The 14,452-nt window shown below is 38.6% G+C and overlaps 1 protein-coding gene across 4 annotated transcripts in view; it reads left to right on the top strand.

The window, feature by feature from the left end:
- ap3d1 (adaptor related protein complex 3 subunit delta 1) overlaps positions 1-14,241 on the top strand; it is a 75,343-nt gene extending 61,102 nt beyond the window's left edge. For all 4 annotated transcript variants that reach the window (XM_052037686.1, XM_052037689.1, XM_052037690.1 and 1 more), the window contains 8 exons: positions 632-772; positions 2,713-2,760; positions 5,207-5,396; positions 7,281-7,369; positions 7,452-7,537; positions 9,546-9,667; positions 11,649-11,728; positions 13,538-14,241. In XM_052037686.1, the coding sequence (XP_051893646.1) occupies positions 632-772; positions 2,713-2,760; positions 5,207-5,396; positions 7,281-7,369; positions 7,452-7,537; positions 9,546-9,667; positions 11,649-11,728; positions 13,538-13,636 (855 nt within the window). In that variant the 3' untranslated portion in view covers positions 13,637-14,241. The remainder of the gene's footprint in view (positions 1-631; positions 773-2,712; positions 2,761-5,206; positions 5,397-7,280; positions 7,370-7,451; positions 7,538-9,545; positions 9,668-11,648; positions 11,729-13,537) is intronic.
- The last annotated feature ends 211 nt before the right edge of the window (positions 14,242-14,452 follow it).

The raw sequence follows: 14,452 nt of genomic DNA, 5'->3' as shown, positions 1-14,452 counted from the left end.
TATAAGAAAATAGAAGCAGGAATAGACTGCCTGTCACCATTCAATATGATCATAATAATACAAAAAGTCTCTCATTTAGGGATTAATAGTTTGAATTGCCTTCTCTGTCATAAGTTCTCATCTACTATCAGTTTATAATTTCATGGAATGATTTCCAGCATAAAATTTCAGGAGCCAGTTGCTGATTTGTTAATATTTATACGGTAGAAGGCTCAATGACCATCTTTTTCTGACTTGATGAAAAGTAGTTGTTTTTAAGCATTCTTTAGGAACACAGCATTAAAAACCTGAACAGCTGCTGGAGCTTTCTACCTTGAATGGAGCGCCACCTTTAAGTCCATGTAATTAAAAAATCAGCTTATTATGTTAATGTGCTCTTTATGTAATCTGTATTTGTAGAGTATGATTTAAAAATAAGTGACTCAGTTGGTGTAGGGTTTTTTGGATATCAGGTAGAATTTAAAAACAAAAAGAAATTTTGGTCTGCAATAATAAAAAAGCCCAGAATAAATTTAGTAATTTAAATGTTTTGATTGTCAATCTTGGAAATTATCATTAATACAATAGGATTACACTTCTATTAAGCAGCCTGTATTAAAATTTTCTGAATGTTTTATTATTACTGCTTTAGAAATCATCAAAGCACAAGAAGAAGAAACATAAGAAAGAGAAGTCAAAGGAGGAAAAGAAATCGCAGAAAAAGAAACACCACAGCAGTGAAGAGGCCCCAGAATCTGTTCAGAATGGCAGCTTAGATGACGAGCCCTTGCCTGTATGTTGACTTGTACATTAATACAGGATTGTTTCTCTCCCAACCTGCTCCCGCCCACAGTCCTGTCCATGTAATGTAAACCACATTCAAGGGGGAAACCATGTGCAGAGATAACTTCATTTGCCATTAATGGCCTTTCCATGTACGTAGAGTCTCAAATGGATTTCCCTGTCAGCTTAATGCATACACTTAAAAAAAATCAGAAATGAATATGTGGGACATAAGAGAAAAATATCGAGCAGTTAGTTGAAATCTAATAAACTTCTCACAGGAAAAGGGCAAAACGATCTTCACAAATGCTCATAATTTGTGAATCTGTTCACTGATGCCTGGGAATACAGATCCAGAATTCCTTGAAAGCAGCGTCACAGGTAGATAGAGTCATAAAGGTGGCTTTTGGCACATTTGCCTTCATAAATCAGGGCATTGAATACTGGTGTTGGGATGTTATGTTGAAGTTGTACAAGATGTTGGTGAGGCCAAATTTAGAGTATTGTGTGCAGTTCTGGTCATCTACATACAGGAAAGATATCAATAAGCTTGAGAAAGTGCGGAGAAAATTTTCACAGATGTTGCCAGGACTTGAGTTATAGGGAAAGGTTGAATAGGTTAGGACTGCGTTCCCTGGAGCGCAGGAGAATGAGGGGAGATCTTATAGAGCTGTACAAAATTATGAGGGGTACAGATTGGGTGAATGCATGCAGACTTTTTCCCCTCAGGTTGGGTGAGACTGGAACAAGAGGTCATAGGTTTAGGGTGAAAGTTGAAATATTTAAGGGGAATCTGAGGGGGAACTACTTCACTCAGAGGGTGATGCGAGTGTGGAACGAGCTGCCAGCGGAAGTGGTGGATGCGGGTTCAATTGTAACAGTTAAGAGAAGTTTGGATGGGTACGTAGATGAGAGACGTATGGAGGGCTATGGTCCGGTTGCAGGTAGATGGGACTCGGCAGAAAAGTAGGCAGGCATGGACTAGATGGGCCAAAGGGCCTGTTTCTGTGCTGTAGTACTCTATGACTCTCTCATTTTCAATCAGATAAAATTATTGATTGAAGCTTAACATCAACTGTGATTTAGTGCAATATCCAAAGGTTCATAAAGCTACATCTAGCCATGAAGTGACAACTGAAGAGAAAGAGGGCTCTTCACTGTGTATTAAAGTATGCCATTTTGTTCTTGATGAAGCCTCCATTAGAATAATGCATCCTTTGTTTTGGTTGCCACACATGGCAGGCAATATTGAGCCTTTGAAAGGAGTACAAAGAGCACAAGAAAAATTCCTAGTTTATAATTACCAGACAGATTAAAATATCTTCTCTATAGTTGAAGTACTGATTTATGGATTGTTTGATTAAGTGTACAACTAAACAAAGAAACTAGTTTGTATTTATGTTAACATTATTAATCTAGTTTAGGGAAAATCAAGGGTCAGGCTTACAAGGTTGGTAGTTGAGCAATTCTTTTCCAATGAAATTGTAGACCCATGAAAGATCAGTTTGTTGTATTTCTGTAAGGTATCTTTGCACTGAACTGCTGCCACAAAACAAATTTCATGACATATAAGTCAGTGATAATAAACCTGATTCTGAGGTAAAACAGGGTTAATGTAATTTCGTATACTAGTTTTTATTACCTGTGGTGGTCAGAGATGAATTTTGCTCGTTCCCCTGCCAGCCCCCATCTGTGTTTTTTTTTCATTTACCTTATTTTTCTGCTGCAAGGAAATGTATGGCATTGATAAGGACTATTTGACCTATTGTGTTCGTGTTGATCAAGGAGTTGCCCAATTTAATCCCATTTTCCAGCTCTTGGATGGATAAAAATAGCTGTATTCTGATGCATGAGTATCTCTGCTGTTGGGTAATTGAACAGATCAGTCGGATACTTGTTCATGTACCTTGTGTAGTCATTTGTACTGATGTCTTCAATATTTTTTTGCAGCCAATGTCCAGCTACTCCCTCCTTGCAGAAAATTCCTATGTAAAAATGGTGAGTGCCATGATTCAGTATAAATGTAGTATTTTTGTACAGTCTACATTTTATATGTAGTGTTACATTTTTTGAACAAAGTTCTGAATGTTGTTATTGTTGTACGTCATACTCATTATTTCAATTCATTCATACCAGTTTACATTTCTGACACTTTCCAAGTGGGAAAACTTCTGTATAAGCTGTGGCTTGCTCTGTACAGCTGTCGTCCAGCTTAAGTGCAATTAGTGTATTTTTGTTTTAAATTTATAATTTTTGGTTTATGGCACAAAGTTTTGAAGTGTTATGATGCACTGTACAACAGGTTAAGGTCACCTGAATTATTACGTTTTGAGCTAATGCGTCATTGTTTGCAAGCTTTGTACAGTTAATGTTCAGTTATAAGTGAAAAGTAAATCAACAGGAAAGATTTCAAGCTTACAAGTAGGATTTGTACGGTATCAGAGCAAGTGGAAGTGTACTCTCATGTCTGTAATTTTATACTTGGAAGCAAATGCATAACACGCTTCGCAGAGGAGACATAGCAAATTGTTGTGTATGCACCATCTCGCCAACAGCCGTAATAAAATTGCATCAAAGTGCTTATTAACTGTTATATGTAAATGCAAGGCAAGAGGGTTGTTCCCCGTGGCTTATGAGGAAACAGCCCCTTCACTCTGACTTTTAAGGAAGAATTAACATTTTTTAAAATTTTGCAATGACTAGGCAGTCTGTGCAAGATGATTATTCATGTAAATTAGAAATACTAAGAGCAGGAGTTTTGGATACTCTTAGATAATTTCATTCTGGCCTGGAATATTTGCCCTTGATGCTGATCTGCAGAAAAAATTGTGACTTCCACGTGGGAAGTTGCTACTGAGTAACCAGATCTTTGGTGACACAACCACATACAGTGACAGGGCCTTGCAGACTTGAATCCCATCACGTGGGTGTGTCGGGGCTTGGTTTGGGCAGGCCCCAAACACAAAACTGAAATAACTGACAGCAGACTAGGCCACGACTCCAGTTTGCTGCCTGTCAATACATTATGCTTCTGATGTTCTGAAACACTTCTTAACCATTAAAATTTAATTAAACTTTTTTTAAAAATCTAAATTTAATGAAACAAGAGCACTAAAAGCATTTAAATAAACTTAAAATAATTAAGATGTCTTAAAATACTCCTTTTAACATTAATTCCTCGTAACTTCCCTTTCACTTCAGTCCCTGTGCCAATCTAACTTCAGTTCAATCTTCTTCAGTTACAAGTTCTGGGGAGTTGATGCATTTTTCTGAAAAGTAACGTGGTCACGAATACACAGGAGAAGAGCTAACAGCAAGTTTAGAGCTTGACTGTTTTCAAACTTGGGACCAAAATCCAAAGTTTGTACCATTCATGCGAGGAAACATGCTAAGTTACTCATGAAACTGCCAGCATTTCCTCAAAAAAAAATTTAGCCCCGTGAACATCAGTAATTTTTTTTTACAGTACCAATTATGGTTATAGTTGTGGTTGTTTTCAATATCAAGTGTCCTGTAATGTTGGATGCTAAGCTCTCCCAAAGCATGTGGTTGCGGTAGTTCAACTACCTTTATTGCTCGATAACACGTGTTTTTAGGAGTGCAGTTGTGGTATATCCACTTTTGTTGCAATCAATCTGTTCTATTAAGGATATTAGTTTGGAAATACTCTTCTCATCTGCCAATACACAAATCCTGGTTACAAATTGACTGAGAAAGCAATCTCCAAAAGCAATATTGGAACATTTAGGTTAATCATATACAGAACCCCTTTCGTCATACCAAAATAAGTTCAGGAAGGTACTGCACCTTTCCAGTTTCTTGGACTTCTAAATACAACACCTAAGCTAAAGAGTTCCCAATGTGCAGTGCTTTGCCCTTGATTTGCATGCTCTTAATCTACGGCAAATTGACGAGCAAAGCACATGGCAGTTTCAAAACTTTGACTCCAAAAGACAAAGTCAGAGGCTTAAGGGAATTGGAAAATTATTCTTGCCCATCGTTCCTTGAGTCATTAGTTAATTGAATTCATTTTCCCATCCTGCCTCCAACAATACAAAAGGTATCCTTGTATTACTTTGGATGCCATTCTCAACACTTAAACCACCTAGTCAACACCATGCAGCAGTCAGAATTGGAGTGAGAAATGGAGCTTGAGATTCTCAGCATCTCTGGGTTTAATAGGCACTTGCCACATTCCAACCTGTCAACTTTTGCAAGACTAAAGTGATCATGTAACCTCTGGGTAAGAAGTTAACTACCTTTCTCTGCTGTTGTGTGCCCAGTTTTTCCCTTCTCTTTCACATCTGTTCCTTTCTGACCCGCATACTATATTTATTCTTAATTCCTTGCTTGCAATGACATGGGTGATTAGCTAGGGTATAAAATGTAACCAGTTTTTCCAAAGATACTTAAATACATGATATCTTCTGGGTTTTTTTGCTAGATGTATGATATTCAAGGAAATCTTCAAGATGGAAGTCAAGTGGTTGTATCAGTCATCTTTGAAAACCAAAGTAATGGTTATCTCAAGTCGATGGACTTTAATGTTTTAGATTCTCTTAACACTAAACTCATTCGACCAGAAGGGTCCTCCATACATGATGGTATATCAGTTCCTTTCCAACTCCCACCTGGTAAGACGTTTCATTGATGCGCTATGATAAGTAATTTTATTTGCTTCTTGGATTACATTGTGAGATAACTCTTAATGCTGCAAAATGGCTGTAGAAAATTGGTTTTAAACTTTACGGCAAAATAAATGCCTTAAGAATAAAGAATATTACAAAGCTCTTGTCATTGCAAATAACTTTAAAGGGGAATAAAAGACTACAGTTGCTAGAAAAATGAAATTATGTTAAGTGCTGGAAATCATCTCAGTCAATAACTATGGAGAGAAAAGACGGTTAATTTTGTTACCTCTGCAGAGAAGGAGAGGTCTTACAATTATAGACCAATTAGTGTCTCAGATGTTCTGGTTTCTTTTCGCAATATTTTACAGTTGTGGTTTTTTTTTACATTTGTTCAGAAGTTTTCATACCCGTGGACAAGTTGCTGTCTTTCATTATTGGGATTATTTCTTTTATGTGAACGCATTAACAGTTGGTGTGAGTAGCCAAATTGTCTGTGGCAGACACACTTGTCTGAACCTTGTCACAGGAAGACGTTATAAGGTGGAGAAAGAAAAAGATTCGGGCATGTTCTCTAAACCACCTTGGGCGGGGGGACAAAGTGTAACATTCTTACTGATTCCTGGGATTGCACTGAGAGCTTCAAGGCCATGCATTGGGAGTACACAGATCCCCAGCAGAAGGGGGGTGCCATCTCCCAAACTACCTACCCACCTGACTCACCCAAGGCAAGATTTACAGATCCACATTGCCCTCATTAGCTACCTCAGAATCCACAGAAATTGGTATTTCATTTTCAGTCGCATAGTCCATCATTATTTGGTATTGTCGTGCGTGTTTTGTTCCCAATGTGCCTGTGGAGGAGTCCACATGCCACAGATGAAAAAGGGGCAGCAATCTGTATCACTTAAAAATACTGGAACAGTGTGCACGTTGAATGCTTGCACGATGATCCTTTGTTTCTTCTTAACTTCTGAAATCATCAGGGATTCCATAGTGGGAATCTGGGAGGAAAACACTTGCCAAAGCCAAGTGATGTTGGATCTGAGTTTGTAGACTTGTACCATGTTGCTGCAGGATGGAGAGTTCTGGTACCTGAATCTTAATGTTTTCATCAATTCGTCCAGTCTTTGCAATGGGACCTGCAAGAAAACACATCAATGTAAAGGTTGCCTCAAAAGACAAATGCCTAGAAATTAATTACCTGGCACTTTTTTTTAATGTGCAAGTTGGTGAATAAATGTAGTTAATTCACAATAAGATCACCCCAGTTTCTGAATGACACTGCATCCATTGGCAAACCAGGCTGGGCACTTCTGTGCACCATTCACAGTAGAACATCTGACATACTCTTAACATTTCACATTTCGTGAAGATATTGAAGGAGACCTTTCAGCCCACTGAGTCTGTGCCAGCTCTGAGCATTCCCATCAGTCCCATTCCCCCAATTATTTGCTTATTATTCTCGCCCATGGCTGTCAACCCCACCCTAATCCTCCTATCACCCACTAACACTTGGGTTAATTTATGGTGGCTAATTAACCCATCAATCTCCAAGTCTTTGGGATCTGGGAGGGTCCATAGATTGGAATGAGCTGTCAGAGGAAGTGGTTGAGGCAGGTACATTAAAAGGCACTTGGCAGATACATGGATAGGAAAGGGTTAAAGGGATACGGACCAAATGTGGGCACATGGCACTAGCTTAGATGGGAATCTTGGTCGGCATGGACCAGTTGGGCCGAAGGGACTGATTCCATGCTGTATAATTCTATGAATCTATTTTAGGAGTATACATTTGTGTGCCTGATGAATTTGCTTGAACTGTTCATTGTTCAGATATATTTACTGCTGTTTCTTTGAACACTAACCTATTGCAATTTGTTGCTGAAGATGTTTCAAATGAAGCTCGGTTTGTGTTTACTGTGGAAAGCATCGTCATGCCACAGAAGCTGAAAGGAACACTTACTTTTATAGTCAAAGTAAGTTCAGTCGACAGCTAACTTTTATTTCATTATTTCTTTTTGGTATTGTTCAGTCTTTTATATTACTTTTTCTTTCCAGACGGATGATGGATCTTCTCATGAAAAACTTGATTTTAAGTTGCACTTCACTTGCACTTCGTACATGATCACGACGCCTTGTTATAGGTTAGTTTTCAAATTTTTCAGTTTTCATGTAATCTTCAGAGGATCCCGGAACTGCCACTAAAGCCTAATTTAGTCTCAGCTAAATAATGTCCTGAATTGTGTGGACTGGTAGCAGGCAGTTCCACAGAAAACCATCGGCTGTTGCAGACCGGCCATTTGCAGGTCAGCTTGTGTATGGTGAAAGACAGAAGTCCAAGAATAGCTAGAGATCAGATAGCTGTGGATCTGGCTGGCTGCTTCACTGCATTGACCTCAGCAATGGAGCAGTGACATGCTGAAGAGAGGGTGTGGATGCAATTCACATCTGGCCCATAACATAGCATATGATGGTGACCCCAATTTGAACAGGGTCGCCGATTTGATGGATGAAAGTTAAATGTTTATTTTGCTGTTTTTAATTACTTGTTAGTATTGTAATATGTTGTTAATGTTTCTGTCAGAGATGTTTAAAATAGTTCATAAGCCTTTGATAGCAGGCAAGTATAAATGGCTATCATGGTGTTCTGTGATACACTGCCCACCATTCTGAGCTCCTACTACTCTGCCAGATGTCTCACAGGTGTAAGAATCGGTTTGTTTTACCTTCCACATCTGGGAAAAATGCCTAAGTCCAAGGACAGAATTGATGATTGTATATTTGATGGTATTGAATATTAATTTTGTTTCCACTTGTTATTTTATGCAATTCAATATCTACATATCCTAGATCTTTAAACCCCGCAATGGATGAGATAATGGCATATGCTCCAGTTTTAGCAGGAACTCTGTAAAACAAACAACAAATGTGGAAACCAATCCTTCTTGTTAAACCATAACTCAGTTAGAACATCCTGAACTTCCTTTGCAATCTTTCTAGTGTAGCTCCTCAAACATCTGGAAAATTGTCCAAAACAGAGGAGGTATAGGACCCTGAAGACCCACATTCAACAATTTAAGAACAGCTTATTCCCCTCTGCCATCAGATTTCTGAACGGTCCATGAGCACTACTTTTATTTATTTTGTAATTTATAGTAATTTTATTTGTTTGCACTGTAAGTCAGTGATAATAAACCTGATTCTGATTTGGCATCTCCACGGCAGTTAAATGAGTCCAATATTTCTTGTACACAGCGGCCTCAATTTTTGAGAACTGTTAGAAACGTTTAACCTGTTGAACATCTGTGATTAATTTGCAAGACTTTGCTAAAGGTCCCTTGACTAAGAACAAATAAGTGTAAACTTGCAAACTTTTCAACTTCCAAAGTTGTATTTAATGGCACAACAGTAAAATAACTGTTAATTTCAATAAATCTGATAACTTTTTGAGCTGATCATCAAAATAAGCAGGCATGATTTGTATCAACTGGGGTTGCTTGCAAATGCAGTAATGCTGTTTGACAATCATGGTACAGGGCAAGCAATGCTGAGAAGTTATAAATCCAATAAATAGGTTAATTTCTAAAAAACCAGGAGAAAGAGTACCCCTTAAACCATTTGAGTTTTTGTTTTGTAAGAGCCTAAATGGTTGATTAAAATCCTTCAGGAAGGGATCCTGGAACCCTTCATCAACTTCAACTTCACCATCTAATTGACTCTCAATGTCCAATGAAAAAGCTTAGAAAATGATTATTTTTCAAGAAGGTGCCTTCTCACCTACCAGCATGGGGTTACTAAAGGTGGGCAATAAATGTGGATTTGCCAACTACTAGGGACTTCAGGAACTCCCAGACATTCCTGCATTGTGTTTTAAATATACTTCAGACTGTATACAGGCAAAATCTGGTGGGCATATTAGGTCCAGTAACATGTGATGGGTAAAAATAAACTAAGTGCAGATAAATTTAACATAGAACCTATTTCCTGATTAGGCTGGTTGTTGGGAAAGTTTGAAATGTGCACAAAACATTTTTAAATTCGCAATCTGTTATTGAAAATTTTTATTGCATTTTCACACTGCCTTGCTGTGTGACCCTCTTTTCAATTGAAAGATTCTTGATTGCTGTTTCTACAATGTTTCCTCTTTTGCAGTGATGCATTTGCAAAGTTGCTGGAATCTGGAGAACTAAAGATGAGTTCAATAAAAGTGGACAGAATAAGTATTTCATTCCAACTTCTTCTGGCAAAGATTTGCTTTCATCACCACTTCTCTGGTACTGTTTTTTTTCTTGGTGCAGATTTGTTTTTGGAGTTTCCTCACAGCCACTTGAGATTCCTTTGAATGTAGATGTATACAGCTGACTTGGTACTTCCAGGAGTTAGTTGTGAATGCACTGAATGGAAATAATAGCTGCATAAAGTACCAGCTGATCAGTTCAGAGCCATTGAAGAGCACTCAAGGCCCATAGAAAATGCTCTTTTTTTCACTACTTAACATTGTGACAGAAACTGAAAGAAGCAAGGACTGTATTGCTTGAATGCTGTTCGCTGTCATCAGTTTCTTTCAAGTGGGCAAAATGTGATAGGAATAACTTTTAACTTTAACGTCTTTCTGCCCATTGTAGTCTCTTACTAACAGTAACTTGATTTCAATAATACATAAACTTGACACGTTCAGTTTCCAATGTATGCAGTGTTGTACATGTTATGCCCAAGTGCTGGCCCCCTTTGAAATTGTCTAAAGCTAGTGCAAATTTTGTACAATAGAAACTATCCCTAGCTTTTAATGTTCATGATGCATTCCCAACATAACGTGACAATTGTCACAGAAAAATGCATCATCAGAGCTCTCCTCAGACTAGACAATTGTAAGGATTGAGGATCATTCTTTGGAAAGTGGGTGGAAGATTACATTTCTTTTTGCCTGAAGCTGACACATTGTTAAGTTCCTGTGAAACTGAATTCTCATTCCGCTGAAAAGATTTACCAGGATATTGCCTCGACTTGGGGGCCTAAGTTACAAGGAGAGGTTGCATAGACCAGGACATTACTTCCTGGAGCATAGGAGATTGAGGGGTGACCCGATAGAGGTATATAAGATCATGAGGGACAAAGGCAGGGTGAAAGTACATAGTGCCCCTCCCTGGGAAAAAGACTAAAAACAAGAGGGCATAGGTTTAAGATAAGAGGCAAGAGATTTAAAAGGGGCATCAGGGGCAGCTTCTTCACACAAAGGGTGGTGTGTATATTTTTAAAGAGCTGCCAGAAATAGTGGTTGAGGCAGGCACATTAGCAACATATAAAAGCCATCTAGATAGGTACATGGATAGGAGACATTTAGAAGGCTATGGGCCAAACGCAGGCAGATGGGACTAGCTCACTGAGCAACACAGTCGGCACGGGCGATTTAGGCTGTGAGACTCTTAGCAAAGCAGTGAAGACTGAACTGCCCCAGCAGTTTTTTTTTTCAATCTTGGTGATATATTCACACTCAAAGCAATGCCTATCAACCCTGCTTTACGTACTAGAGATTCATTTATACTAGTTACACTGATAATTTTCTTCTAATTTATATAAGCAAGTTTGGACATTGTTCCAAATAAGTTTAATGGTCATCTTAAAATTCTGGCCAGAACATGCTTCATTCTTGTACAGTTGCAAGAATTGTGCCAGAAATATGTCACCTCTAGATAGTGTAGAAAATGAGCACCCATTAACTTTTGGAAGTTGACATCCCTCACTAACTCTTTGGTCATCCAAGTGGGCTTTTCCGAACCCTCGCACTAATGTTTTTGAAGATCGTCAGCATGTTGGTTCACCAAGGTGGAAAATGTGTACAGTTTGATTACAGGAAAGGTGATCAGTTGTTGTAAATGACCAATCTCTTTAATGGTTAAGATCAATTTTTTTTATTGGTGTACAAAGTCTTCCGGTTGTTATCTGGATATAACATGGTTCGTTATCTTCTGAAGAACGTTGCATCTTGGTTAAGTACTGTTGTGGAATTTTAGGCTAGAATAAAGAGCAGTCATTTTTCCTTTTGTCCCAATCCTGCAATATTCACTTGCTGTGACTATCGACAGCATCTTTTAGTCTCCCCAAACTATGTTATAAATTTCTACAATAATAATTCCTTAACATATAAGTGTACTATTTCATGCATTGTAAAGACTCTTCTTATTTTGTTCTATAAACAACAGTGTTAACAGTAAAGTATATTGTATGTGTAAAATATGTTTCTTTGCATTCTCCTAGTTGTGGAACGTATCAATTCATGTGCATCTATGTATAGCCGTTCTATCCAAGGTCATCACATGTGTCTTTTGGTGAAAATGGTGAGTATGAATCAATAACAAGAATATTGTGATGTAAGCATTACCTTAACCTCCATCAGCTGTTTAAAACTAGCCCATGACTCCATGAGTCTAACCCCATTTTGTCTTGGCTACATTAATCAGGCAATTGCTTTAAGGTGTGGGGACGTTCAAACCTCTCTAACCATCTTTGTTTCTATTTTGTATATCACACAGATGATTGCTTTGCTTATTACAGGATGATATTGTTGCTTTTTTCCCCACTGGTTGGTTGAGAGTAAGGTTAAAACTGGAGATGTACACTGTTTCAAACTTTGCTCCAGAGTGGACCCACCTTTGTGTTTAGAATCATAGAGCAATACAGCATGGATAACAGGCCCTTCAGCCCAACCAGTCCATGCTGACCACTGTGCCCACCCCGCTAGTCCCAATTTCCTGCGTTCGGCCCATATTTCTCTAAGCCCCGCCCCTCCATATACCTATCCAAGTGCTTCTGAAGTGATACGATTGTGTTCGCCTCAACCACTCCCTCTGCATGAGAAAATTGCCCCTTGAGTCCCTTTTAAATCTTTCCCTTCTCACCCTAAACCTATGCCCCCTAGTTTTGGACTCCCCTACCCTGGAGAAAAGACTTACCATCCACCTTATCTCTGCCTCTCATAATTTTAAACACTTCTATAATGTCACTCCTCATTCTCCTACGTCCCAAGGAATAAAGACCCAACCTGGCCAACCTTTCCCTATCATTCAGGCCCTCTCATCCTGGCAACATCCTCATAAATTTCTTCTGCACTCTTTCCCGTTTAACCACGGCTTTCCTATAACAGGGTGACCAAAACTCCAAGTGCAGTCTCACCAATGACTGGTACAACTGCAAGATAATGTCCCAACTCCTATACTCAGTGCCCTGACTGATGAAGGCCAACGTGCCAAGTGTCTTTTTCACCATCCTGTCTACCTGTGATGCCGCTTTCAATGAACTGTGCACTTGTACTCCTTGGTCCTTCTGTTCCATTACACTCCCTAGTGCCCTACCATTCATAGTTTCTTCAGAAACTGCATAAAACTTGTGCTCTGAAAGAGGTTAGTTTGTCTTGGGATTAAGTGGACATTGTAAGTACATTTAAGAAAATGTACATTCCACAATAATGAAGATTCATTTGATTTGAAAATTTTAAGACCCCTGAATGTCAAAATTGGGTATATTGAAAGTGTGTGTTTTGAGAGCATGGAACCCTCAACTTACGTATTACTCAATGTATTGCTTTTGTCCCCAATCCACTTTATAAGAATTAAGCCCGGAGTTCACTCCACTGTTAGTAGATATTGTTTTGTCGTTCCTACCTAGAAGCCTTTACGAGATTAGCTATGCCAGATCGCCTATCTGTGAGACAGGTATTCTGCAGACACTGCCAACCTGTCTGCCAGTGGAAGGCTTGTGGAGCAATGATTAGTGTGCCGTACATGAATCCACGCTGCTGGAAAAAAAAGTGCCCTGATGTTCTCCCTCTTCTGCCTTAGGATAAAGCTGTAAAGGTCCTAGTAGCCCAGTTGACCATGGTAGAAGCCTAGATTGTTGTGTTATAGGCATCACAGCTGAACAAGCATACATCAGTAGAACTGAAATTAGTTATGTTTCATTAGTTCATTCAGCAGGGACAGATGTTAACATTTGATCTTAATTGCTCAGGATAACACAGTTACTGCATTCGCTGACTTAATTAGGGAGCTCTGGGTCTTGAAAAGCAGGCTTTATCAAAGTAGTTTACTGGAGTGTGAATTGACCAGTCTGCATTTATATTTGAGGAATTACAATTTTATTTTAAATAGGGTGATAACTCCATCTCTGTGGATGGGAAATGCAGCGATTCTACTCTTCTGGGAAATCTACTTGATGAATTGAAGCAGACATTGACAGAAAGCTGCTGAGCTGTTGTAAATCACACTAGAATTGTATTATGTTCTTCCTTGAAAGCATGAACTACATAACACAAGGCATGTGCATTATTTATCTTCACAATCATTTGCAGTTAGACATTCTGATTGCGTGTTCAAGGTTTTTTTTGTTTCCTTTTGGCCGCTACAGATATGGTTTCACCCTGATCCCATACTGCAGCCATGTGTATTATATACTGGTTACCGAGACCAGCAGACATTTAAATATCCAAACTCTTAGAGTGTATTGAACTGATTTGTGTATTTCAAATTGATACTGCATTCCTGAAGAGTTGAACTGTAGTGATGCTGTACAAGCAGCTATGAACCCAAAGTAGTCTGCCAGTCCATGTCCAGAGACTGAACATTTACTTTAAATTTGTCTTTCTTAAATGTTTATTCCTCAAATAGTGGTGTTTCGTTTGATGGTCAAAACTGTCAGATTAGCATGTAGAATACTCTTGTAGAATTCTGTGTGTTTATTCTAGAATTTTGAACAATGTGTTTAAAATGATTTACTATCAACATTCCCTCTTGGAGAAAAATTGACAAGCTGCTGTACCTTTTGTGTCGATAAACCAATAAAAATGTAAAATCTCTGCTGCCTTCTGCTGTCTTCATAAAGTCACTTTTGTCTATTTATTTTTCACTGTACCGGAGGTTCCTTTTGTCCCCAATTAGCCATACAGCCAGACAAAATAGTTTTGAAGTAAAACAGAATGCTGGAAATGTGTAGGTCAGGGAGCATCTGTGCAGAGAGAAGCATAGAACAATACAACACAGTATGGGCCCTTCAGCCCACAATGTTGT

The sequence above is a fragment of the Pristis pectinata genome, chromosome 24, assembly GCF_009764475.1.
Source record: "Pristis pectinata isolate sPriPec2 chromosome 24, sPriPec2.1.pri, whole genome shotgun sequence".
NCBI lineage: Eukaryota > Metazoa > Chordata > Chondrichthyes > Rhinopristiformes > Pristidae > Pristis > Pristis pectinata.
The sequence above is the reverse complement of the archived record's forward strand: the minus strand, read 5'-3'. Positions and strand labels throughout refer to the sequence as shown.